Below are 26137 nucleotides of genomic sequence, written 5' to 3' on the forward strand. Positions count from 1 at the left end.
GGGATTTTAGGGGACTTTTAGTGTGTTATTCCTGACACATCCCCCTACTTCCATACCAATTTTCAGCTTGTTACTAATTTGTTCCTTTCTTGGCAGAGAAATGGGCTATCTTTACTGGACTAAATGGGAGAAACGTCGAGAGGAAACACCTTGGCATATTTCTTCCTCGTTGGCAGCAACACTGTCGCATTACTAGGTGAAAGTCAGATGGTGCGAGGGTGTTTCCTCTCGACGTTTCTCCCATTGTGCGTTTGTTTCAATGGAGGCACAACCAACCCCTGTTTCCATGTCAAATTTTGCAGATGACCCCCGTTGGAGATATTCACGATAAGCCACTGGTGTCGCTACTATTTTTATTGTATTCTACACATACGATTTGGTAGTTCAAATGTTTGTTTGACGGCTCTATGTGCATTATTAGCTGAGATAAAGGCCTGCTACGGGTAGTCAAATACAAGTCTACAACGTCTCTAGCGGCTAAATGAGAAAAGATATGACAAAGGTTGTGCTCTAAAAGTTGCATGACATTTAATATCCTTTCGAATGATTCCAACAGTTATACCACTTTCCATTTCAAATTTTGAAGTTGCCCCCGTTGGAGGTATTTACGAGACGCCACTGGTCTCGCTACTGTTTTTATTGCATTTTGCACATACGATTTGGTAATGCAATGTTTTGTTTGAAGGCTCTACGTGCAGTATTAGCTGCGATATATGCCTGGTACGTTTGCGTGCGTGTTTCGACGCTCTCAAATTGAAAACTTTTCACTAAAATTAGAAAGAGTACTCGCTGTGAAATACGTTGTCTTTATAACGAAGTTAGATTATAATTAGAGTGTAGCACTGATATGAAGTAGACAAAATAATTCTTAAACATTAGTATTGTTATTTTTATCATTATTAACTTAGTATAGGTATATTGGCTAATATATAGCGATGTAATGTCTTTTACCAATTCTATGCTGTAATATTACTAAAAGATTTTGCAGTATCTAAATCTATACAAAACATTGTTATTAGTTCTTATTGGCTAACTTGCAGCGTATGCTTATAAATTTATTTTACCACCCACAGAATATATTTTACCATCACTTAACTCTTTCTCTTGTCCTGCCCTCCTATCTAGTCTAAAATGTGGAATACAGTCGTTGGCTTTTGTGGGAGGGGCAAATGGAACAAAGACTGTGACGCAGCGTTGCCAGGTGGTAAAGGAGTGCGGCTAAGTAGACGTTAGTGAATGATGAATCACTTCTTTCATGCATAAAAAACAGGTGAATATATACAAAGACCTGGCAACAATGCATTCCTTTCTCATTTGCTAACGTCGTCTGAAGGGAACTCGAAGCGAAGTCCTTAAACGCCATAAACAGTGTCTGTTAGCATAGTAATTGCAGCCTTACTTTTAGTACATCAGGTCCAGGCGGAGCATCGTACTCACTACAATAGTTCAGATGTAATTTTAAATTATATGTTTCATCCTATACGACCTCACTACTGACAAAGGAAGTAAAAATAAGAAATCAAATTTTCAAACTTACTTTTATCTTGCACAGAGCACAGCGACTGTGAAGTATTCTTGTCATTGTATCTTTAGTGGAGTATTCAACGCTGGTGTTCCTTCATGGTGGCCTCTTCGTACACTGGGAATCACGATAGCTCAATCACGACTGGCAGATCGCTTACCTCTGGTGTGTGGGGTCCCTAGTTCGATCTCCGGCGAAGTAACTTCGTGGTGGACAACATCATGCCCGTGGGTTTTCTCGGGGTACTCCCGTTTCCTTCCAGTTTCTCATTCCACCAATTCTTCCATTATCATTCACTTACCTTAATAATCGTCTCCCGTAGCCTAAAGGGCATAATCGTGGGATGTTTATTTTCGTCTTCGTAGGTATTCTAAGATGGACTCATGTGGTCTACCATTGATGGTCTGAATCAATTGTTGGTCTAAATTGAAACTAGATGTGATGTTAGGTGCTTCTTTTTTGACCACTTTTAGCGCAGCAGTGTTATAACTAAGTAACTAACTCTATGCCCTATGGAACCCGGAGATTCAATGCCGTGTTCACAAAAGCTCTCCACTAACTTCTATCCTTAGCTAACTGGGTTCAGTTTCTACTTTCTATTTCTAATTCTGCGAGATCCATCTTAATATTGTCCTTCCATCTGCGCCTAGGTCTTCCTAATGGTCGTTTTCCGATTGGTCTTTCAGTCAAGACTTTGAAAGCGTTTCTACTTTCTTCCATCCTAGCTACATGGCCTGTCCATCTAAGCCTCCTAGACTTGATGACCCTAACAATGTTTGGTAAACAGTATAAATTATGTACGTAATATATATGTGGTTAAATATACTCTTGCTTCCGCTGCGTAGATGCACATTTTACTGTTCTATGTATTATACAGCAGCAAATTTAGTCGTTTCTCGTGTACACTGTTCTTTCGAAAGTCCCAGAGTACAAATGACTCCCTTTTGCATTCAGTAACATCTTTCTTCCATTCCTCCCCCCAGACACTCAGGGCCACCTATGTAATTCCCCGCTTATCAGTTCGATCAAGTGTCACGCAAGTGGTTTCTTGCGGTGAAAAATATCTATCTTTACGTGTTCTCCCAAAGGTGTCTGTCTAATCCATTTTCGTGGTGAACTAGTTATCATCATTCGTCTTTTGTTTTTATGTACTCCAATCATCAGGTATTCAAAGTTTTGCAGAAAACAGTGATGCTAACCAGTAGGAATTTTTTTTTACATAATTTTGCGAATAGACATACATAAAGGGAATTTTTCGTCAAAATTCCCATGGGTTTGTCCATATATTTATTTCATCAACGCCAACAAAATGAGCGGGAAGTAGGCTAATAACGCTTGAAAAACGTGAAATTAATGCTAATTGTCAAAGTGGATGGAAAGTGCATGTTAGTGTGGATGTGATTTATACAGGAACTTGTGATTCTCTAAAACCAAGCACCAAGGAACGTAAATTGTACTTTCAAGGTTTTTTTTTTTTTTTTTTTAATCTTCAACAGAGGAAAGTAGTTTACCAAACTACAAGCAACCAATTTCTAAAACATCCCACACGAAATACCGTAATTGGAGAATGAAGTTTGTTTAGTTTCACTACACTTACAAGGGACATCACCCAGGTGTCCTGCTCCGATTTCAATGAAATTTTGCTTTCTGATAGAGTGAATGTATGTATTAGTTGTGATGACAGAAATTTTTGCCATGCTGCACGTTTTCTATTTTTTAAATAATTTTTAAGAGTTGTGATGTGGTTATTAGAGATTACTGCCGAAGTCCCTTACTACCCTTTGAAAACGGAGTGTTAATGAAAGAACAACCATGTAGATACATATAAGGCCTAGGGGGAAATTGTATGGTAGGCTGACCTTGACTCCAGCCATCTTAAAATCCGCCATTTTGAATTAAGGTCAAGTTTTTTAAAATGGGAATAGGATCATATGATACATAATTTCGGGCTAGAATTTAATCAGAAAACCAATGGTAAAGTTAGTTTTAAGATACGCACATTTGAGGAAAAGTTACAGGCATATTAATTGTTTAGGCTATACTTACTATGTGCGTAAGTCCATTACCTCCGTTTCTAACTTGAAGAAAAGAAGTGACATATAGTCGTTTCAATTTTCATACTTTATATATTTTGAACATTCTGTAATTAGTAAACCGCGTAGGAAATTTAAAATCAAAATGGGAATTTCTGCCTTTGGAGATGAGATTTTATGAGGTTCTAGGTTGGCATCACTAGTCGAGTTTTTTTTTCTTCTTCTTCTTCTTCTTCATAGCTTTCTTTAAATACGATATCTTTGCCAGCAACTTCATGAATGTCAACAAAATCGTCCGATCTGCAATCATGTCCAAAATGATTGTCGCATATCTATATCTGTCTTCTTGTAAGAATATAATTTGATAATGATTTTGCAGGGTACTTTTAATACTGATACTATATGTATAATCGGGAAATGTATATTTGTGGTAAATTTCACAGGAAAAGAATTATGAATACGAAAATTAGAATGAGTAAAACAAAATGTTGCTAAATGGACAAGTTTTATTTTCGTTTTATTGTTCTTATTTACTGGTCTTTTGACATGAAATTTGCCACATGCATGTCTTTGCCGATTATACACATACTAATACGAGGGCTATCCAGAAAGTAGATTACGTTTTGGAATAAAAAATCAACAAAGTATAGGAAACAAATTTTATTATATACAGATGAAAGCCACACACAAATACTACTTTTCGACATAGTCACCATTCAAATTAAGGCATTTATCGTAGCGATGTACGAGCTTGGAAATTCCTTCGTCGAAAAATTCGGCCGCCTGCGACTTCAACCACTTTGTTACCTCTTCTTGCAGCTGTTCGTCGTCATCAAAACGCTGCATAGCCAGCCACTTCTTCATTGCTGGGAATAGGTGGAAGTCGCTCGGTGCCAGGTCGGGACTGTACGGCGGATGAGGAAACAACTCCCACTGAAAAGATTCAAGAACTTCACGCGTGACATTTGCCGTGTGGGGCCGGGCGTTGTCGTGAATCAACAAGATCTTAGAGCTACACATTCCTCTGCGCTTGTTTTGAATTGCTCTTCTGAGGTTTTGCAGAGTTTGGCAATACCTTTGAGCGTTTATTGTAGTGCCTCTTTCCAGGAAGTCCACCAAAATCACACCTTTTCTGTCCCAATAAACAGTCGCCATCATCTTCCTTGACGACATTGTTTGCATGCATTTCTTGGGTTTTTGGGGAGAACCTGTGTGCCCCCACTGCATTGATTGCAATTTCGTTTCACAGTTCACGTGTTTCACCCATGTTTCGTCACCAGTAACGATGCGATCGAGTAAAGAGTCACCATCCTTATTGTAGGCGTCCAAAAAGTGCAACGCTGCAGCCATTCGCTGATTTTTGTGGTCCTCTGTCAAGATTTTTGGAATCCATCTTGCACAAAACTTGTGGTAACCAAGCTTTTCGCTGATGATTTCGTGCAACAAACTTCGCGAAATTTGTGGAAAACTCAAAGAAAGTTCCGTTATTGTGAACTTTCGATTTTCACGGACTTTAACATCGACTTTTTCGACAAGTTCGGCAGTCACTTTGCTGGGTCTCCCACTTCGATCTTCGTCGTGAACATTGGTTCGGCCATTTTTAAATCTTATGACCCACTGTCGCACTCCACCTTCAGTGATAATGTTGTCCCCATACACTTCACACAGCTGCCGATAGATTTCTATCGGTTTACAGTTTTTTGCTGTCAGAAACCTTATTACTGCACGCACCTCGCAGCTCGCGGGATTTTCAATTAACGCAGACATTTCAAACCGTCACAGTATCTTAACGTAACACAGCACGAACCTCTCACTAGCACGGCTAGATGCCGACTGAGCTGCGCAACGCTCTGACCCCAAGATGGCCGCGCTAGCCCCGCCCCTAGCGGACACAGACGAAAACGTAATCTACTTTCTGGATAGCCCTCGTATTATAAGAATTACCGTGCGAATTCGTTATCAAACTATATTCATACAACAACATTTTTATAGACATGCGACAATAATTTTGGACAAGAGTGTACATTACGAAAAGTAATCCTGCTTTGCGACCGGACTTTTTTCTACACTTAATACCATTTTAACATGTCTTGATTATCTTTAAAAGAAGAAAGAAACACATCTGCATAAATTTTCCCGATTGCTAAGGTTGACTTGGAGGTTCGACCGGACATCTTTCGTTTACTGTTTTTCGAAGATACCCGAAGTTGGACTTAGAAACTTTTGTCTCAAAACAGGAATAAAGAATGCGTTCATCTTTTATGGAACAGGATGTACATAGCTCTTAAATTAAACGAACTGTGGTGTTATAATATTTCACTCACTCAAACTTCACGAAGAAATGGAGTTTATTACGTATAAATGTTACGTATGAATTACACCATATATAACAGTTCTTCCTTCCCATCACAAGCCGGAAACATCAACTTTCACATTTACCTTTCCGCATATGATGTACTATATATGCATATGCATTAACGCGTTATACGTATGTGACATATGCTGCTTAGTAAGTTGAGACTGGGCGAGTGTCGGTTTACTAAATGATTACTTGATGTAGCGCAGTGGTACGTGTTGTGGGAGTCGTAAGGCAAAGCGGTTGTAGTAAGGAATATTCATTTTTATTCATACATGAGAACTCACTAGTAGTTTTCATATTTCATCATATGCTAGACATTGCTAGTAAAAGAAAAACTGCATGACAGAAAGAAAACCTAAGCAAATGGCTGTACTGTACATAAACATTTCAAGAACTTTAGAAAAGCACTCTAGAAGATTCGCTCTTTTTTCTATTTACTACAGCAAACTTTCAATTGTCTGCGGTCTGGCTTTTCAATGTTCTTCTATGTGTTTTTCAATAAGTAAACAAAAGGCTCACTTTTCGAATAAATACAAAGTTCGTCCGGAAAGTAATGTCACCAGGTCTACAAGTATGAAAAAAAAAACATTTTTTACATAATAATACTAATACAGGTACATTAAAGTTCTTCAAAATATTGTCCTCCTCCGTCGATACATCTTTGCCAGTGAGATTTCCAATCTGCAAAATTATCCTGGAAGGCCTGTTCAGGAAGCTGCATTGAAGCCATTTCACAAGCTGCTTTCACGTCGTCAATTGCTCTGTAACGTTGTCCTTTCAGCGGGAGGGGGGATTTCAAACGGGGAAGCGAAAAGAAATCTTCGGACGCCAAGTCGGAATTGTAGAGTACCTGCGGCAGTATTGGCACGTGAGATTTGGCCAGATAGCTACATCGCGACTTATACAAGATACGAAACAGTGGTTTACGAAGTCACCTGTTTTTCACCTCTGAGAGTTCGAAGAAACTGAGCAAGCACCGGAGTTGCCACCCTCAGAGAATGAAATTAGATATCGATTTTCGTCTTCAACCCTTTGTTGGGCAGTGTTACTCTCAAGCAACATCGCATTCGATCGCGTTATCCGCACGAATTATAACTTCAGTCCTCATTTAATTGGCATTATTGCTTTCATACAATATTCATATACATGATTTGCGTGTCGCTTCTTTAGATACTTCTAATCTTTGTCAACAGGGGACTGTTAAATTTAGTATTGTAGAAGCTTTATCTCCTACCCCCTACGTTCCGCGAAAGTTCTTTTTTAATTCTTTTAATTGTGGTTTATTCCTCTGTAAGAAAATATTTCAACGAAACTGTTGGTAATTACTGAGAATATTCTTATGATATTTTACCATAATAGGGCAATGCTGCTCAGTAGCTACACATAAGACCTATTTTATGGTAATGTTGCTTTGAAATAAACACCTTATATTTTTTTAACCAAAATACAAAAGTACTTTAAAAATTACGAAATTATGATGAAGACATGGTTCAACCATACAAGCAAACTAAATATTTTAATGATAATGCTATCAATGCTTGCGAATTAAATGCTTAAAATTATCGTATATTACAAAAATTACGGTACATTCGTTATACACATGATAATTGTAGAAACAAATATACTACTAATGATAGCTATAATATATAATAAAGTTTAGGATTTTAGGATTTAGGATTTAGATTTAGATTTCTGGGCTTTCGGCATCTAAGGTCATTTAGCCCTTCACGATTTGAGGGATGACGTCCCTCGGCGAGCACACTATCCGAGGAAAGGGAAGAATGAAAGGATTGGGGAAGGAAGGAAGCGGTCTGAGACCTATAAGTTAGGTACCACCCCGGCATTTACCTGGTGTGAATGAGGAAAACCCAGGAAAAACTCATTCAGGGTCGCTGGCCTGAAAAAGCTTTTATACTTTTTCGATCGAGTGTCCCCACCGGGATATAATAAACTTATCTAGTAATCTGCAGTTGCGAATTCCAAATTGGCGTTGGGGCCGCGCTGGGTCAGTGGTAGAGCGTTTGTCTCTGATGCATGGGGTTCTTGCTTCTTTTCCAGCTCGCGCCAAGTGAGCTTTGTGTTGGGCGTGGAAATTCTCGTGTTCTCCCGTTTTCTCCCACTTTCTCCATTCCTCATCATCACTGCCTCCTTTAGCCTAGCTGGCATGACCATGGGACATAAAACGTAAAGATTTCATTTTTTCCAAATTGGTGCCTCTGTACTCACGATTTTTTTATCCTCATTAATGCTACAATTTTGTTTTATGCTTATTGTTGCTACTGTTGGAAGCAACAATATTTCCAACTCCTTGTAAATGTAATTGAATTTAAAGAACAGATGCAGAATTGCCATTTGCCAAATCTCAAATCGTTAATGATTTGTAATGCATATCTACAATTTATTTGCACATTCAAAAACTGCAAAAAATGTCCGTTCGAATATTATCGTATATTCATCTATTATCGCCATAGCCAGGGGCGGCAAATACAAGGGGGTGATCGGGGCGATTGCCCCCCAACAAGAGGAAACTTTCTTATTTTATATATAAATAAAACCCATCCCAGAGTTTGGAGCTCTTAAAAGTAACTCTAAGTAGCAGTATTACAACCCATCGCCCGTTCTGGATCCTGGATCCACCCCTGGCAAGAGCATTATCGTATATAGCGTTAAGACTTAAATTATCGTATATCGCGATAAATTATCGTATAGTTGGCAAGCCTGGCAAGCACTCACTCAGAGGTTGATTTACACCACCATCTATCCCGGCGGATAGAGCGCGCTGAAACGTATAGTCGCTTTACAATAAAATGTATGACTTTACCTTCTGGACAGTCCTTATATGCACATTGGAGAAGTCTAACTATATGGATTTCCATCCTATTTAATCTATCTATCCTGTTTAAGTTCACTTGTTTCTTTAGTTTAACGTCCCACGATTATGCACTGAGGCTAAGAGAAGCGATGATGATGCAGTGTCGGATCCGGTGGGGGCGATCGGGGCAATCGCCCCTCCCCCCTGAAGAGGAGACTTGAAGAGGAAATCTATTATATAAAAGAGAACGTACAAAATCCTTTGTTCCCTCATCACGCTAATACGGCTGAACCGATTTCTTTCATTTTTGGGGGGTTATTAGGATTTGGACCCTAGATGGTTTTTATCATATCACTTTAATTTTTAATTAACAATGTCTTGAGATAATTGACCATTCAGGTGTCCACGTATTTATATGCAACCCGCATGACCGTTAACTCGGCGGGTTAACATAAATGACAGGCGATATACAGCGGAAAATAGCTTGAATCTTCTGTTTAAAATTTTTTAATTGATTTGCTTATTTTTACAGACACTTTTACAATATGCCAGCACCGGGATGACCGCAGCGAAGCGGGGCGGGTTAACATAAATGACAGGCGATATAATGTTAAGATTTACTGCAATCTTCTATGGTTTTTATCATATCACTTGAAAGCGAAAAAGTAAAAATTATCTAAGTAACAAAGTTTATTGCGTTCCGGGGTGACCGCAGCGAAGCGGGGTGAACGCTGCTAGTTTTATATATATATAAAACCAATCCCAGAGTTTGTGTATTGTGAATTTTGTATATACGAGGTCTATCCAATAATTAATGTATACTTATCTTTGTAAAGTTGTCATACGGTCCAGAATTCTTTCTAGAAGTGCTAAATCACTTCAAGAAGTCCTGTCGGGAGCCATTAAAGATAGAACGACAGCATTCGACAGCATGTATTATTCGGCATGCATGAATTATTCTTTACCTGCACCATTTAGATATTTTAATCAAAGGTGTTATAAACTAGTCAACTATTTAATTATTTTATATAGGTTAGAAGAAGAAGTTATATATACTTTAAAAAAATATAAATATATAAATGTTTTGTATTTTTAGAATGTTGAGTGTGTATTGATAGCAACTAGATAATACAGTGTGGTAAGATGGCTGTAAGCAGCCTAGATATAACTATACAATAAATACATTCGAATAAGCAACATTTGCAGTTTTTGTGCTAATTTAATACGTGTGCAACTCACTTATTTGTACTAGGGACCAACGTTTACGTTATATTTGGACCTCTTAAAAGTAGGACCCAGTATTCCAACCCACCGACTCCCCCCCAGAAGTCCGTCCTGGATCCGCCCCTGTGATGATAATGGTGGAATGAAAATAGTGGGAGGAAACGTGAGAGCTCGGACAACACCCAAAGCATACGGTTTAAGTTCACTTATAGCTAGAAAGCAGAATGTGATAATAAGCTTCGCAGTAAAGATACAGAATGTGTTTTTGTCACTAAATATATTATGTTCATGAATATTTCCTTTACCCTTTTATTTCTTTTTCATTCTTTTTTAAAATAAAATGGGGAGAAAAGACAGATGGTTCAGCCATCAAAGATGGTAAAAGCAGGAAGTAACATGTCTACATTTTGCAAATTTTCTTTTCCACAAATGGTGTCGGAGACGATACTTCAGGTTGTAAAAGACACTCTGAAACAGACGAATCAGAATTATTCATATATAGTGAGGGTGGGAACATATGAGGGTGTCAAGAGACACGAAAGTATCATATCCCCTTCCTCATACGAAATACGATAGGGTGATATGAAATTCTCCCTATCTTCTTTTCTACGAAATGAACGTTGAACTTGTGTTTCTTTTTTTTTTTTTTCCTGTTTCTGAACCAGAAGAACAAATGAATAAATGCAATAGCATCTGCTATATTTTTATTATCGTTCCCTTTAGCAATAAAACTTAAAACAAGTGCCAAACAAGAATTTTAGGAATGATCAAAAAAATCATCAAAAGATTGCGATTTTGGCCAAAAGTTTTAGTAATGATCCAAAAAATCATCAAAAGATTGCGATTTTTGCCAAAAGTTTTAGTAATGATCCAAAAAATTCGTCAAAGATTGCGATTTTGGCCAATAATTAGTTTTTGAATGGTCCCCAAATCGAGTTTTTATATTTTTTAAGTGATAGTTTGTGTTTGGCTACACTTATGTAGTTCTCCAGATATAAAGCCTACAAGAAAATTTTTGATTGAAATATATTGGAACTTTTGATCCAAAAAAATGTAAAGTTAAAGATCAAGTGTAACAGTTATACTGCTCTAAAATTTGTGTTAAGTTTAAACACATTTGATTTCTCCCAATTAAAATATCTTAATACAATAAGATATTTACTATTCAGGATTGAATTTTATCAATTACTGATAATAATTTCAATCAAAATTTTGCTCTTTGAATGCCGTTGGTATTTCGTTTAAAAAGGTACGTTGGCAGCATATTAATGGTAATATTTATAATGTCAATTAAACTATGAGGAATATTGCATCATTGTTAAGAATGACGCAATATCACTGACAGACTATCACTGTAAGAATGACAAATTTGATTTGATTTGGAGTTTTGCGACCCATTCAGCAGCGAGGCTATATGAGACTGGGATCTACAGCTTAAATGGATCCGAATTAGGTGAGCTCTCGCCCGAAATCGAACTCGGGTCTCCCACGCCAAAGACGTGTACGCTACTCGCTTATCCATGAGGGAGCTCCGTAAGAATGACAGAGTGTCACTATAAAATCGACAGTTTATCACTGTAAGAATGGCTGACTATAATCACTGTAATAATAACAGAGTATCACTGTATAAATGGCAATCACTGTATGATTGACAGAGTATCACTGTAAGAATCTCAAAGTATCACTGTAAGAACAACAGTTTATCACTGTAAGAATGGCTGTATATTACCACTGTAATAATGAGAGAGTATCACTGTAAGAATGACAGAGTATTGTTGTATAAATGACAAGAGTATCACTGTATGAATGACAGAGTATCACTGTAAGAATCAGAAAGTATCACTGTAAGAACGGCAGTTTATCACTGTAAGAATGACTGACTATTATCACTGTAATAATGAGAGAGTATCACTGTAAGAATGACAGAGTATCACTATATAAATGACAGAGTATCAGTGTATGAATAACAGAGTATCACTGTAAGAATCTCAAAGAATCACTATAAGAACGACAGTTTATCACTGTAAGAATGAGTATTATTACTGTAATAATGAGAGAGTATCACTGTAAGAATGAGAGAGTATCACTATATAAATGACAGAGTATCACTGTATGAATAACAGAGTATCACTGTAAGAATCACAAAGAATCACTATAAGAACGACAGTTTATCACTGTAAGAATGAGTATTATTACTGTAATAATGAGAGAGTATCACTGTAAGAATGAGAGAGTATCACTATATAAATGACAGAGTATCACTGTATGAATGACAGGGTGTCACTGTAAGATTAAAGAGTATCATCGAAGAACGACAATTACTGTAAAATTGACAGAGTATCATTGTAAGAATGACAAAGTATCACTGTAAGGACGACAGTGTGTCACTGTAAGATGGTAGCGTACCACTGTAAGAATGATGAAGAATCACTGTTAAGAGAAGTCAGACAACACATACCATCTGCTACTTGATACATATTGTGTACATTTTATATATATAATACATAAATAAATAATGTATACTAGCAGAATAAAAACTACCAACCACTTAGGCTTGGCAATAATCGGCATCCTTTCCAACGGCATAAAATGAGTTTTTTCTCGATGTTTATTGTATTCACATAAAAAACGGATTCTCTGGAACGACACTTTTTTTTTTTAGAGAGAGAGAGAGAGAGAGGCACTTATATTTATTTGAGAGGTGCTTATATTCGAGTAAATATGACATATCTTAGTTAACAATGGGTCAGACTCAGACGATATTATTCACATTTCATAAATACATGTTTCACTAACAACCTTACAACATGCTATATGTAATTTCCTCTTTTAAAACCTATATGAGGTAGTTTGCTATTGAAGCGGAACATTTTTTTTAAGAACAACTCAAGGTGATTTTGTTCATTTTTCATGAATAAGTATTTCTGTAATAACTTTAACCACGATTATTTTTTTTTTTTAAGAAATGGCAACGACAAAGTTTAGTGTTGCAACCTATACCTCTTATTTATTTATTTTTAAATCCATTTTTAAATGTTAATAAACTATAAAGGTAACCAAGAAAGTTGTGTCGCTTTTGTGGAGTTCTGTTTTTATTTACCCTCACATCGTGAGTTGAATGCTAATAGAGATAAGGCGAAGGTCAGTTGTTGGTGTGGGTATATCCAACATACTACCTGGTAGTGGCAGTTCAGTTACACCTTGAACTTACCTGCGTAAGGACAGAGTAAAAATGGGACCTCCACAGAACGTAATAAAGGCGTGTATGCTGTACGAGTTCAAACTGGGGTCAAACGGTGCTTCAACACGGCGAAATATATACCAGGTCTTTGGTAAGGATGTCGTGACTACACGGACAGTGCAGCTGTGCTTTTACAAGCTTAAGGACGGTGACAAAACACTCGAGGATGTACCACATGCCGAAAGACCAACACATGTACAAAATGAAGATCTTCAGGCAGCAATTGAGGCGAACAGTGGCCAGACGTGTGAGGAACTGGGACTATAATTTAGTGTGAGTGGAGAAACCATTCGGCAGCACTTCCATCAACTTAGAAAGCACTACAAGTTGGGCGATGGGTCCCACATGAGTTGACTCCGGCCAGAAGGCAACTCGAGCAGACACCTGTGTTTCTTGCTGTCTCGTCTAAGGAAAGAGCCATTTCTGGATAGTGTTAACGTGTAATGAGAAGTGAGTCCTGTACGAAGCTCCAAGGCGCCGTCGTCATTAGTTAGCATCTCATGAACCGGTTCCAAAACATCCGAAACCAGCACTGCACCAGAAGAAGGTCCTACTGTGCGTTTGGTGGACGGCATCGTGCATCGGTAATTGCTACCAGCTGGTCAGAGCATCAATGCAACTGTGCACTTTCAGTAGTTAAGCCTGTTCAAGAAAAGCTCAAAACTCTGGAGCCAGAACTTCTGAATCTTAAAGCGTCCTCCTATTACAGGATAACGCTAAGCCTCAAGTGGCTATGATGACCCGGGACACCATTCTACGCCTTAGATGGGAAACATTATTGCATCCGCCTTAATCCTCGGACATTGCACCGTTCGATTATCGCCTGTTAAATCCCTTAGACAATCAACTTAGAGGACGCCACTTCAATTTCCTGATCTTCCAGGTACGTCTTCGGTGACATATCGATGTTCGAAAGTGGTTGGTGAGAAAGCGACAGAACTTTCTTGGTTACCTTTACACAAATAAGATATAAACTAATGTCATAATTATAAATATTCATAAAAGAAGTGTTTTTCTTTTAATTAACCTATTACAGTAGTATGTGATACGCACTAGTATAGAATTTCAATGAACCTTTCAGAGTAGAGTCGTCTGAGTGAATTTATAATATCGCTCATAATATCCAATAAAAACATATCATAATATCGCTGATGATTTTTCATGGCTTTTAGGCAGTTTTAGATTGATTTGATCATTAACGGCAGCCTGAACTTTCTGTAAAAGTACATAATTTTAACCCCTGTGTAGTAGATTATTTCGCAGTGTTTTAGAGTAGAACTGGTTTCATATAAGATAGGCTTAGACCGTTCTTGAGTAGAACAACATTCTCCGCTTAAGCAGCGAACACTGGTCTAAACCTTCCGTGTACTTGCAACACATGGTTATTCGTCAACTTAATGGCAACCTTGTACTAGATCAGCCATTTCATAGCAACAGCAGCTCTCTCTTTCTCTCTCTCTCTCTCTCTCTCTCTCTCTCTCTCTCTCTCTCTCTCTCTCTCCAAAACAGCCCGCCAAGACGACAAATAGTAACATTTTGTATATATACACCAACTGCACTGGTTATGGTACACTTACACTAAATGAAACAGCTGCTGGGCTTAATAACGTCACAGTCTACTATTCAAACATAAACAAATCATCCATCATGATTCTAGCGAAAGAACCCCTGGGGAATGAACATGCACAATATTTCTTAGCGCATATGAGATTCTGCAAGTTCATTCTTTCGTGAATATATATGCTGGAAAACAGTCTGCTCCAGGAAACTAATTTTACGCCTTGTAATCTGAAATCATTGATCATTTCTTCTGACATTGTGACATGCCTCAGAGAGGAACATATAATATACATAATTTACACAAACACACGCACACAATATACATATATATATATATATATATATATATATATATATATATATATACAGATGGTGATCAGAAAAATGGAAACACCTGTAGTTGGCAACACGTCGGATATATGGGTTAGCAGTGGTGTCGTGGCGCCCGCAGCGCTGGACCACTGGTAGTGGTGTGTTAGGTCGGTCTCCATACTACGTCACGCGCAGTGGAACAGCAGTGTCCAGTGGCTGCAGCAGACGGAGGTAGTGTAAAATGGGAGACCTCTCAGATTTTCAAAGAGGGCAAATTGTTGGTGCGCGGTTATGTAGAGTGAGTGTGACGGCAGTGGCTACTGTGTTAGGTGTGTCGCGTGGGACAGTGTCGAAGGTGATGACGGCCTACAAAACACACGGGAAAACCACATCGGGGAAGCGGAACAGTGGGCGGAAGAAAATCATGAGTGACAGGTCACGCCGGGTATTAAAGTGCATTGTCACGCAGAACCGTCGTGCCACTGCGGAGAAAGTGACGGAGGAACTTAATCAGTACCTCCCCCACCCTGTTTCGACAATCACAGTCCGCCGCGAATTACATGACATGAACTTACGGGATTGTGTTGCACGGACCAAACCGCTCATCAGGGACCATAACGCTTTTGCACGCCGCAAATGGTGCCGCGACCATGCAACTTGGACCGTTGAGGACTGGAAACGTGTGATATGGTCGGATGAGTCATCCTTCACCCTATTCCCAACCACGGATCGTGTTTATGTGTGGAGAACGCCCAAAGAAGCTTATGATCTGCAGTGTCCCCGCCCAACTATGAAACATGGCGGCGGCTCGGTGATGCTGTGGACCGCCATATCATGGTTTTCATTGGGTCCTGTAGTCACGCTTAGCGGACGAATCACTGCCAACGATTATGTCGCAATTTTAGGAGACCACTTGCATTCTATGGTCCGGATATTGTTCCCGGACAATGACACCATCTTCCAGGATGATGATGCACCCATTCACACAGCTGGCGCTGTTGCAGCGTGGTTTGAGGAACATCGGGATAACGTTCAACACCTCCCCTGGCCCGCCCAATCCCCAGATCTCAACATAATTGAACATCTGTGGTCTGACTTGGAAACACGACTCGGCGAGGATTTCCACCTCCGTCCTCTCAGAGAACTCGCCGATGCCCTGCACGAGGAATGGTGTAAAATTCCACTTGCTACCATTCACGACCTCTATGCCTCCATTCCACGTCGCATCAAGGCTGTTCTGAAGGCGAAAGGTGGCCCGACACCATATTAATCTGATAAGTTGCAATTTCGTTCAGGTGTTTCCATTTTTCTGATCACCATCTGTACACTGAAGCGGATCCAGGACATGATCAAGGGAAAGGCTAAACCATAGTTTGCCGCTTCATCCAGTGTAAAGAAAGTAGGACTGAAACCCATTTTATCAAGTGTATACCTGAGCCTCAAGGGGGGCTATAGCCCCTATAGCCTTTCTCTTGGATCCGCGCCTATATACTATGTATTATATTATATTAAAGCCTACGTGAAAGTTACAATCAGACTAAAAGCAAGAAGCAGGCGCCCTTTTCCCAGGCGCACACACAGAAATTTGTGTTAGGAGGGATCCAAACTTTAGAGAGGGGCACTACTACATCTATGTACAGTAATATTTTACGGGTAATATTCTGCACCCGAAGAGACGATAAGTAATTGTAAAATATTTCCACCTACATTTTCAAAAAAAAGAAAAGAAAAAAGAAAAAAGAAAAAGAAAAGAAAAGAAAAGGAAAGAGAGAACTAGATTGTTTTTATAAGAAAAACAGTTCAGATGAAGTATTAGATCAAATTTTTACACTACACCAATCATTTAACTGTTGAACAAATATGGTTTCATTGAGAAACTGTACAAATGTGTGGTGAATTAGGAAGTTCTTGGGAGAGTCCGAATCCGGTAGACCCTTCCCCTGTCTCTTACCTTTTACAGCGGAAAGTATATTCTCGTCTTTGGACTACACTGTAAAAAAAATGAGGTGTTCAAACAACACAAAATGACTACCACTTGTGTTACTTGTGAGTTAATTCAGCACCAAGCACATCGTCTTCTGAGCATATCAAAAATAACTCGTTACTACCTGAGAGAATTTGCATTGGTATTTATCATTTAATATGAGCAAAGCTTTGCGAAATATATTTAGCACTTGTACCAAGTAACGAATAAGGTTCTATGTTTTCTGTTATCGATCGCAATAATATTGTTGTAAACCTGTGAATCGTCTGACAACAGTTCTGCCATCTTCTGTTCATATGTGCTAAGACACAAAAATAACATATAAAGAAACTAGATGAAAGCACTGCTATCTGTGTAACTGTTGCCAGATGATTCACAGGTTTACAATAATATTATTGTGACCGATTACAGAAAACAGAGAATGTTATTAGTTACTTCTCATAAATGCGAAATATATTCCGCAAAGCTTTACTCATGTCAAACAATAAAAAAAACTATGCAAATACTCACAGCCAGTAACAAGGTATTTCTGATATGCTCTGAAGGCGGTCTTGGTGTTGAATTGACACACAAGTAACACGCTAAAGTGGTAGTCATTTTGTGTTGTTTCAACACCTCATTTTTTCCTATGCGGGTTTCAAAACAATCTTTAATGACAAGTATACAAACACACAAAGACGAGTGACACATGAAAAGATATATATATAGATATATATATAATGTGCACGCTAGATGGCAGACCTGTAACAGCATTCGACAAGATGACAACAATGCAGGAGGAGTTTTTGTGTGTTAGAATATGCGTATGCGCAGTGTTCGTCGGTTACGAGTGTTCAGCGTGCATTCGTAGGCAAATATGGAAAAGCTGCACCTGGTCACTAGAACATTTTACGTTGGAAAGTCGTGTCGTTGCTGAATATCAATATCCCCGCAAGGTCATCATCATCATCCATAGCTTGCTGCATTCGGATACAAAACTCCACTCTTCTATAAAACAGTTGTAAACGATAGAGTTTGAAATGCAAACGTCGCCGCAAAACCTTCCACACTGTTTTCTGGGCCACGGCTTGCACGAACGGTTGATTTTTTGTGGGCTACACACAAAGCTCTGTCTCACGGGCTCCACGATTTTCTCTATGAGACAAGTGGACGCCCGTGCTTTTCCCTTTAAACAGACAACCAATATCACGAAACTGGCAAAACCAATGCAAAATGCTCTAGTAACCAGGTGATCGTTTAAATATTGCACTTTACGAGTCAGAAATAGACACTACGCAAATGCGATACAAAATTAGTAGATTCTGTGTAATGTTACCTACAAGACTAGATTAGGGCTGTGTCATCTCTCAAAGATGTAGAAATATTTCTTTCTCGTCTCGGAAAGTATATCCTTGCCGAGACAAGATATCGCTATCATAACACCTTTAGAGACGAGACAAACTCAATTCTTGTCTTATATTTATTATATCAGCTTGAACATCCAAACATGACAGATCTGATTTCGTAAAAAAAAAAAAAAAAAAAAAAAAAAAATTTGTTCTTGTTGTCTCTAGAAATAATGTGAATACTTACAATACGTCTTGTAAATAATGTTTAATATATATAACTCAATACGCGGCCTTTTATAGAAGTCTATATAGGTTGTTACCTTTATTTTCAGGTGTCTCGTGCCTAGTTATGTAGCAGAATATGTTATGGTGACGTCATGGGTACAAGATGAAAAAGTAAACATATATCCTAACACAGATACCGGTGAGTAAATCTACTTTTATGTTTCATAATGGTTTTCTAATAAGTAATCATGGAGCTATATTGCCTAAAGATTCATTATGTTTCAATATGACACTGCTAGAAATATTGAATTACTCAGTAGCATGCTAGTTGAAGCCTTAGTATATGATCGATAGGTATAGAAAAAGATTGATTGATTTGATATTTAGTTTAGCGTCCTTTTGAGCAGCAAGGCTATATGAGACGTGGACCTACTGATTAAAGTGGAATCCGAGCCACATGGGTATAGAAAAAGAGCTACTAACAGATGAAGAACCTCGGTGACCGATCCGCTTGCATCAGAACGTCATTGCATTTATCAGGTGCAACTTTCTGTGTAACCGTTTTAACCCGACAGCGATATCTTTCCGCGTTGGTGAGATATTCGGCATTATACGAGAGTCTTCGCCGACTTATGAACACCTCTCATGATAAAATGATGTTGCTTTCGACCATGTCCATTACATATTATTTTGCTTAATTAAATCGCCTTCTTCAGTTTGTCGGTATATTAACATACCGCACTGTTTATATAAACATACGTGTCGGTGAATAATTCACAGATAATTTCAAGGTTTTGTGCTCGTTAATTTCAGGGATCTGGTGAACAAAAAAGAAAATGAAAACTCTTTCCGCCATTAGGGGTCTAATTTCACGAACTCTCTTCTAATCTATAGCCTAGAGCACAATTAGAACACTTATGGAAAATTTCAAGGTTTTATCCTAGTAGTTTCGAATGTCTGAAGAACAGCAAAAAATAACTGTGGGGCTATATACTGAGTGAAATTGTCTTATCTACAGCATAGGATACAAGCACATTTAAACAAAATTTCAGAATAGTACACCTAATAGTTTCAGAGAACTGATGGTGAATGAATCAGTGAGTCAGCCGATGTACGTGGTGTGATTGGAAAGTTTTAAGACAGGTGACGCCACTGTTCTAGAGATATAATTGCCCGTTAGCGTGGAAGCGGTCGCATGATGTAACCATGATGCGTGCTGCAAGAATTACCGCCATATATTCGAACAGTTCAGCGTAGCAACTATTAAGTGTGTGTGTCGTGGAGGATTATTAATTGCGCAAAATGGATGAAAAGCTGGAATAATGTGTTTGTGTCAAATTTTGTTTTAAAACCGGGAAATCTCCTTCGGAGACTAATGAGCTCTTAAAAACAACTTTTGGAGGTAAGTGTCTGAGCCGGTCAAATGTGTTTACCGTTAACAGATTCAAAGATGACCCCCGGTACTGCCGGCCGTCCAAGTCTAAAACCAAGGAAAACATTGTGAAAGTTTGCAATTTAGTGCATTCGGATCTTAGAATTACAATCTGGGAGATGGCTAACGACCTGAATTTAAGTTTATACGTGGTTCAATCTTAATTGATGATTTGAACATGTACCGACTGTCCTCGAAATTCATCCCGAAATTGTTGTCAGACGAGCAGAAACAACACCGACTTGAAGTGTCCCACGACCTGCTTAATCGGGACGAAAGGGATCCAAAATTGTTAAATAGGGCAATAATAGGTTATGAAACTTGGGTTTGTGGGTGTGACCCAGAAACAAAGGTATAATCTTCTTAGTGGAAGAGCGCACATTCAACACGACCGAAGAAAGCACAAGAAAGTCGGTCGAATGTGAAGGCAATGTTGGTGTTTTTTCTCGATTCTATGGGTATCGGGCATCATTGCTTAGCCCCTAGGAAGCAGACAGTCAACCAGAATACTACAAAAGTGTCCTTCGGCGTTTGCGCGAAAATTTGTGGAGGAAAGGCCTGCCCTTTGGAAAGACAAGTATTAGGCCCTCCAGCACGACAACGTACCGACGCATTGTATGTTATCGATCCAGGAATTTCTGGCCAAACTTAACATTCCTGTGATTCCGCAAGTTCTCTATTCCCCTGATTCGATCTGCCGATTTCTATCTGTTTCCTAAATTAAAATTGTCGCTGAAAGGGAAGATATTTGACTCAATTGAAGACATCCAGGCAAATATGGAGAGAGTTCTTTACCCATACGAAAGATAATTTTAAGGAATGCTTCCAGAAGTGGAAACACCGTTGGAATCGGTGTGTTCATTCTGCAGGGGACTACTTTGAAGGAGATCCATCACAATAGCCTGTAAGTATTGTCATTTTTAAATTACAAACCCAGTCTTAAAACTTTCCAATCACACCTCGTATAATCACTTAAAACTGGAAAACGTCACGAATTGAAGCTAAATAAATAAATCTGCATATATTTAATATATAATGCTAATGTATTGTACATTCGATACTAGTAAACGTTCTTACCTATATAACTTTATAGCTTAATAAACCCAACTAGGTTACATTTCAACAGTCTGCACGTTCCATTTGGCACATTTTTTCCCTTTTCAAATCGTCACTAATTTCTACTTGAAATTTTGTACATGTATGACATTCGAGAGAGGAAGCCATCTAAGCGAACTCATTTCCCCATACTCTTGGTTTCTCTTTTTTTTCTCTCTCTCTCTCTCTTTGGAAGAGAACATTTTAACATGTCCGGATATTGCCATATAGATCAATTTGTAGAGAGTTTGTAGTACAAGGGGGACCATATTCTTACAATAGATGTATATATATATGTGCATATACATACAGGCCATATATGCAAAAACCCGTAAACCTCATTGTTCGTTGGTGAATTGCTATACAAAAGTTAAGGCCATTTATCATGAACCGAGTGTGTACGCATGGTTGTAACACAGAACCGGTAAAATACATCGTTAACCGTACATGAACCAAAACTAAATGAAAAATATCGCTATGAATCACCTCGCTCTGCTTGTGAATGTGATTGTATTGTATTTGTATGTTTTCCAATTCCAATTCTAGAGCTTAAAAGGACGGAAAATACGAAAGCGAATACACTACTTCCTCATCTGAATGCAGTGACCATACGGGAGGAAAAAAACATTATGTCTGTTCATGAACGTTAATATCGAAAAGCAAGGCGATAAATTGGAACAACCCAAACAATATATTCTTTCGTTTTACGTAATGGTTACTTTGTTTCTCAGCTTCCAGATTTACCATAAGGAAAATAAAGGTGATCATTATATCCAAACGTCAGTCTAAGATTTATTGGCTCTTCTTCCACTTCACATCATTTTATCTCAACCTCACAGAATCACATCCTTGTTGTAAACCTATACGAAATCATACTTCAAGCAGATTTCATTTAGGTCGAAATAAACAGTATTGTACAGTATATGCTGCACAAATGCATTATTACCTAAATGTTTTTTTCTGCGGTGGCTCAGTGGTAAAGCGTTCATCTCTGGTGCATGGGGTCCTTGGCTCGATCCCAGCTCGCGCCAAGTTAATTTAGTGGTGGACAAGCACCATGTGCGTGGGTTTTCCCAGAGTTCTCCTGTTTCTCCCACTTTCTTTATTCCACCGTTTCATTCATTTCTCATCATCACCGTCTCCTTTAGCCTAGCTAGCGTAACAATGGGACGTAAAACTTAAATATTTCGTTTTTTCTTAATGTTTTGCTGTTCATTACCAGTAATTACATTAATTTACCAGTATTTCAGTCAGTATTAAGTGTAAAGTTTAGATTTCAAAACTACCAATTTTGAAATGAAAACTTTGAGTTTTACGTCCCACGGTTATGCCTGTTAGGCTAAAGGAGACGGTGATGATGAGAAATGAATGAAATGGTGGAATGAAGAAAATGAGAGGAAACAGGAGAACCCCGAGAAAACCCACGCACACGGTGTTTGTCCACCACAAAGCTCACTTGGCGGGGGCTGGGATCGAACCAAGGACCCCATGCACGAGAAGTGAACGCTCTATCACTTTCTTTTAAAAAAAAGTTAACTGAGTCACCGAACGTGTCTCAGTAACTTACTTGAACTACTTATTACTAATTTTACTTGCTATACTCATTTAACTTCCTTTCTCCAATTGCCTAGAGCGACAAGGACACGAACACAGAAATATCGAGGACGGTTAAAATCACAAAGGCTCTCCCACCGGGAATCGAACCCGGGATCCCGTACGCCAAAGGCGCACGTGTTAGCCACTAGACCAGCGGGAAGGGCACCCACTGAGCTACCGCGGCCCTACCAATTTAGTTGTAACTACAGATGATACGTTTCTGTGCTTTGTAACTCTTTTACGATCAGAGTTATGCGATACTTCCGTATTATCAAGAATAAACCACAAAAGAATGCAGCAGTAGAGCATGGTAAAATAGTGAAACATCTTGAATATTACCGAATATTTCTGAATCCAAGACGACTCGGAATTCAAGGTGATTCCTCATATTTTTAATAAGGGATTACAAAAAAAAAAAAAAAAAAATACATCTACAGCACATTCTTAAACCCTCTCCACTGGTCTAGTGGCTAGCAAGTCCGCTTGGATTCCCGGTGGAAGAATACAAAATATTTAATTTCACAATCATTCACTACAACAAGAAAGTACATACTGGGTATATTTTGAGAACTTACTATAATCATCATCATCATCATAGGTATTCTACCATAATTGGTAGGTCACTTGCCGCAACTGAGAAACTTCTATGCTCCACGGTCCTCCACTAACCCCTTCGTCTTCACGTACGATTTTTCTATTTTGATATTGTCCATCAATTGTAGTCTCCTTCGCCCCATCCCTCTCTTTCCTGCCACCATACCCTCTAGTACATTCCCTCATGATACAGTTCCTTCTTAGCCAATGTCCCTTCGAATTTCTCTTCCTTTTCTTAATAATATCTAAAATTGCTCTTTTCTCACCTACCATTTCTAATATTCTCTCATTCGTTTACAACTTGACCTACCTAATTCTCTCCATTCTTCTCCACACCCACATTTCGAAAGTTTTCAGTTGTTTTTCATCATTTTTTCCGTAATGTCCGTGTTTCTGCCGCATACAGTACAATACTCCATACTAAGGATTTTATGAGACTTTTTCTCAGCTCTTTACTCGAAGTTCCACTTTTCTTCCTCCTAAAGGCTTCTTTCGCCATTCCTATCCTTTCTTTTATTTCACATTCTCACTTCATATCATTACTAATAATACTGCTCTGGTATCGTAAACTAGTCTCTTGTTCTATTTCCTCCCATACTACTGCAATATTTGACGCTAACTGCTTCGTGCCAATCATCACGGCTTTTGTCTTTCTAGCATTTATTTTTATCCCATATTCTTCACAGCCCTTCAAGTTTTCTAACATCCTATTGATTTTCTTTACAGATCTCACAACAAGCCCTATATCATCCTGATCATTCTATCTCGTACCGAAATGTCATCTTCATTACGTGGGCTCCTTTTCATTGCCTCTTCTAAATACATATTAAATATAGATGGCGAGAGACAGCATCCCTGTCAACTACCCTTCCAATTGCACTCTCCTCTGTTATTTCCTCAAGTATTCTAACACTAACTTGCTAGTTCACATATAAGTTTCTATGAGTCTTCTAACAAAAGTGCGAGGTTTCTAATAATACGTCTGCTACGTAAAGAAAGGAATGACCGATGATTTTTTCACTTTACTTTCATGTAAAATATGCTCCCCTATTTTTGATTCACTTGCTCTTTCAAGCTCTTCCTTTCACAAATTTAAAGAAAAATTGCATTCCCCTTTTAAATGACACACAACACAAAACATAACCATTGTAAGTTCCACACATAACTCATGTCTTGGAACCCGTCGGAAACAATGATGCCGAAAGGACTGGCGGAAAAACGTCATGCTTGACTCATCCATAGAATATTTTTAAGTTAAATTACAAGACTTCTATTTTGTCAGAGTGAACAAGTCCAAGGTTCACCCTTTGTGCTTCCAATCGAAGTACAGATGGTGATCAGAAAAATAGAAACACCTGTAGTGTCAAAGGTGATGACGGCCTACACAACACACGGGAAAACCACATTGGGGAAGCGGAACAGTGGACGGAAGAAAATCATGAGTGACAAGTCACGCCGGGTATTAAAGCGCATTCTCACGCAGAACCGTCGTGCCACTGCGGAGAAAGTGACGGAGGAACTCAATCAGCACCTCCCCCACCCTGTTTCGACAATCACAGTCCGCCGCGAAATACATGACATGAACTTACGGGGTCGTGTTGCACGGGCCAAACCGCTCATCAGGGACCATAACGCTTTCGCACGCCGCAAATGGTGCCGCGACCATGCAACTTGGACCGTTGAGGACTGGAAACGTGTGATATGGTCGGATGAATCATCCTTCACCCCATTCCCAACCACGGACCGTGTTTATGTGTGGAGAACGCCCAAAGAAGCTTATGATCTACAGTGTCTCCGCCCAACTGTGAAACATGGCGGCGGCTCGGTGATGCTGTGGACCGCCATATCATGGTTTCCATTGGGTCCTGTGGTCACACTTAGCGAACGAATCACTGCCAACGATTATGTCGCAATTTTAGGAGACCACTTGCATCCTATGGTCTGGATGTTGTTCCCAGATAATGACGCCATCTTCCAGGATGATAATGCACCCATTCACACAGCTGGCGTTGTTGCAGCGTGGTTTGAGGAACATCGGGATGAAGTTCAACACCTCCCCTGGCCCGCCCAATCCCCAGATCTCAACATAATTGAACATCTGTGGTCCGTCTTGGTAACACGCCTCCGGCTACGATTTCCACCCCATCCTCTCTCACAGAACTGGCCGATGCCCTGCACGAGGAATGGTGTAAAATTCCACTTGCTACCATTCGCGACCTCTATGCCCCGATCCCACGTCGCGTCAAGGCTGTTCTGAAGGCGAAACGTGGCCCGACACCATATTAATCTGGTAAGTTGCAATTTCGTTCAGGTGTTTCCATTTTTCTGATGACCATCTGTATGTATTTAGGAATGTCAAAAGTTTTCGTTCTAGACAGTTGTTCGAGTTATATAAATATAACTAGTCTTTGACTAGCTGGGGGCTCCGCCCCCAGATCCCATATTTGCTGGGTCCACGGCCACTCACAATTCTACGAAATTTCAAGTTTATTTTCCTATTTCAACTATCTAAAAGATAATATTTTGTATCCCAAGAAAACGTCCATTTAAATAACATGGAAATTTCTTCATCCCCTTTAGACCCCTTAAAACTAAAAATATTCACTTTTGGTGATTTTCCTATGTGTTAGACCCGGAAGACTACAATCATAACAAATTTCATCATTCTAATCCTGCCGGATGTGCCTAAACACTTTGGGAAGTAGCAGATGTCTCATATAAATAACATTACAAAGATTTCTCAGTTCTTCATAAAACCTCTCCAAAGTTGTATTTTTTATTTTTTTTAGTGATTTTATTAAATAATTCCGTAGAAAATGT

The 26137-nt window shown here is 38.9% G+C and overlaps 1 protein-coding gene across 9 annotated transcripts in view; it reads left to right on the forward strand.

Moving 5' to 3' along the window:
• Window positions 1-26137, forward strand: part of Dscam4 (Down syndrome cell adhesion molecule 4) — a 751808-nt gene that overhangs the window by 590382 nt on the left and 135289 nt on the right. For all 9 annotated transcript variants that reach the window (XM_081742222.1, XM_081742212.1, XM_081742216.1 and 6 more), the window contains exon 5: window positions 18708-18799. In XM_081742222.1, coding sequence (XP_081598348.1) covers window positions 18708-18799 — 92 coding nt within the window. The remainder of the gene's footprint in view (window positions 1-18707; window positions 18800-26137) is intronic.

This window comes from Thermobia domestica, chromosome 16 (genome assembly GCF_964235325.1).
Source record: "Thermobia domestica chromosome 16, izTheDome1.hap1.1, whole genome shotgun sequence".
In the NCBI taxonomy this organism is placed as follows: domain Eukaryota; kingdom Metazoa; phylum Arthropoda; class Insecta; order Zygentoma; family Lepismatidae; genus Thermobia; species Thermobia domestica.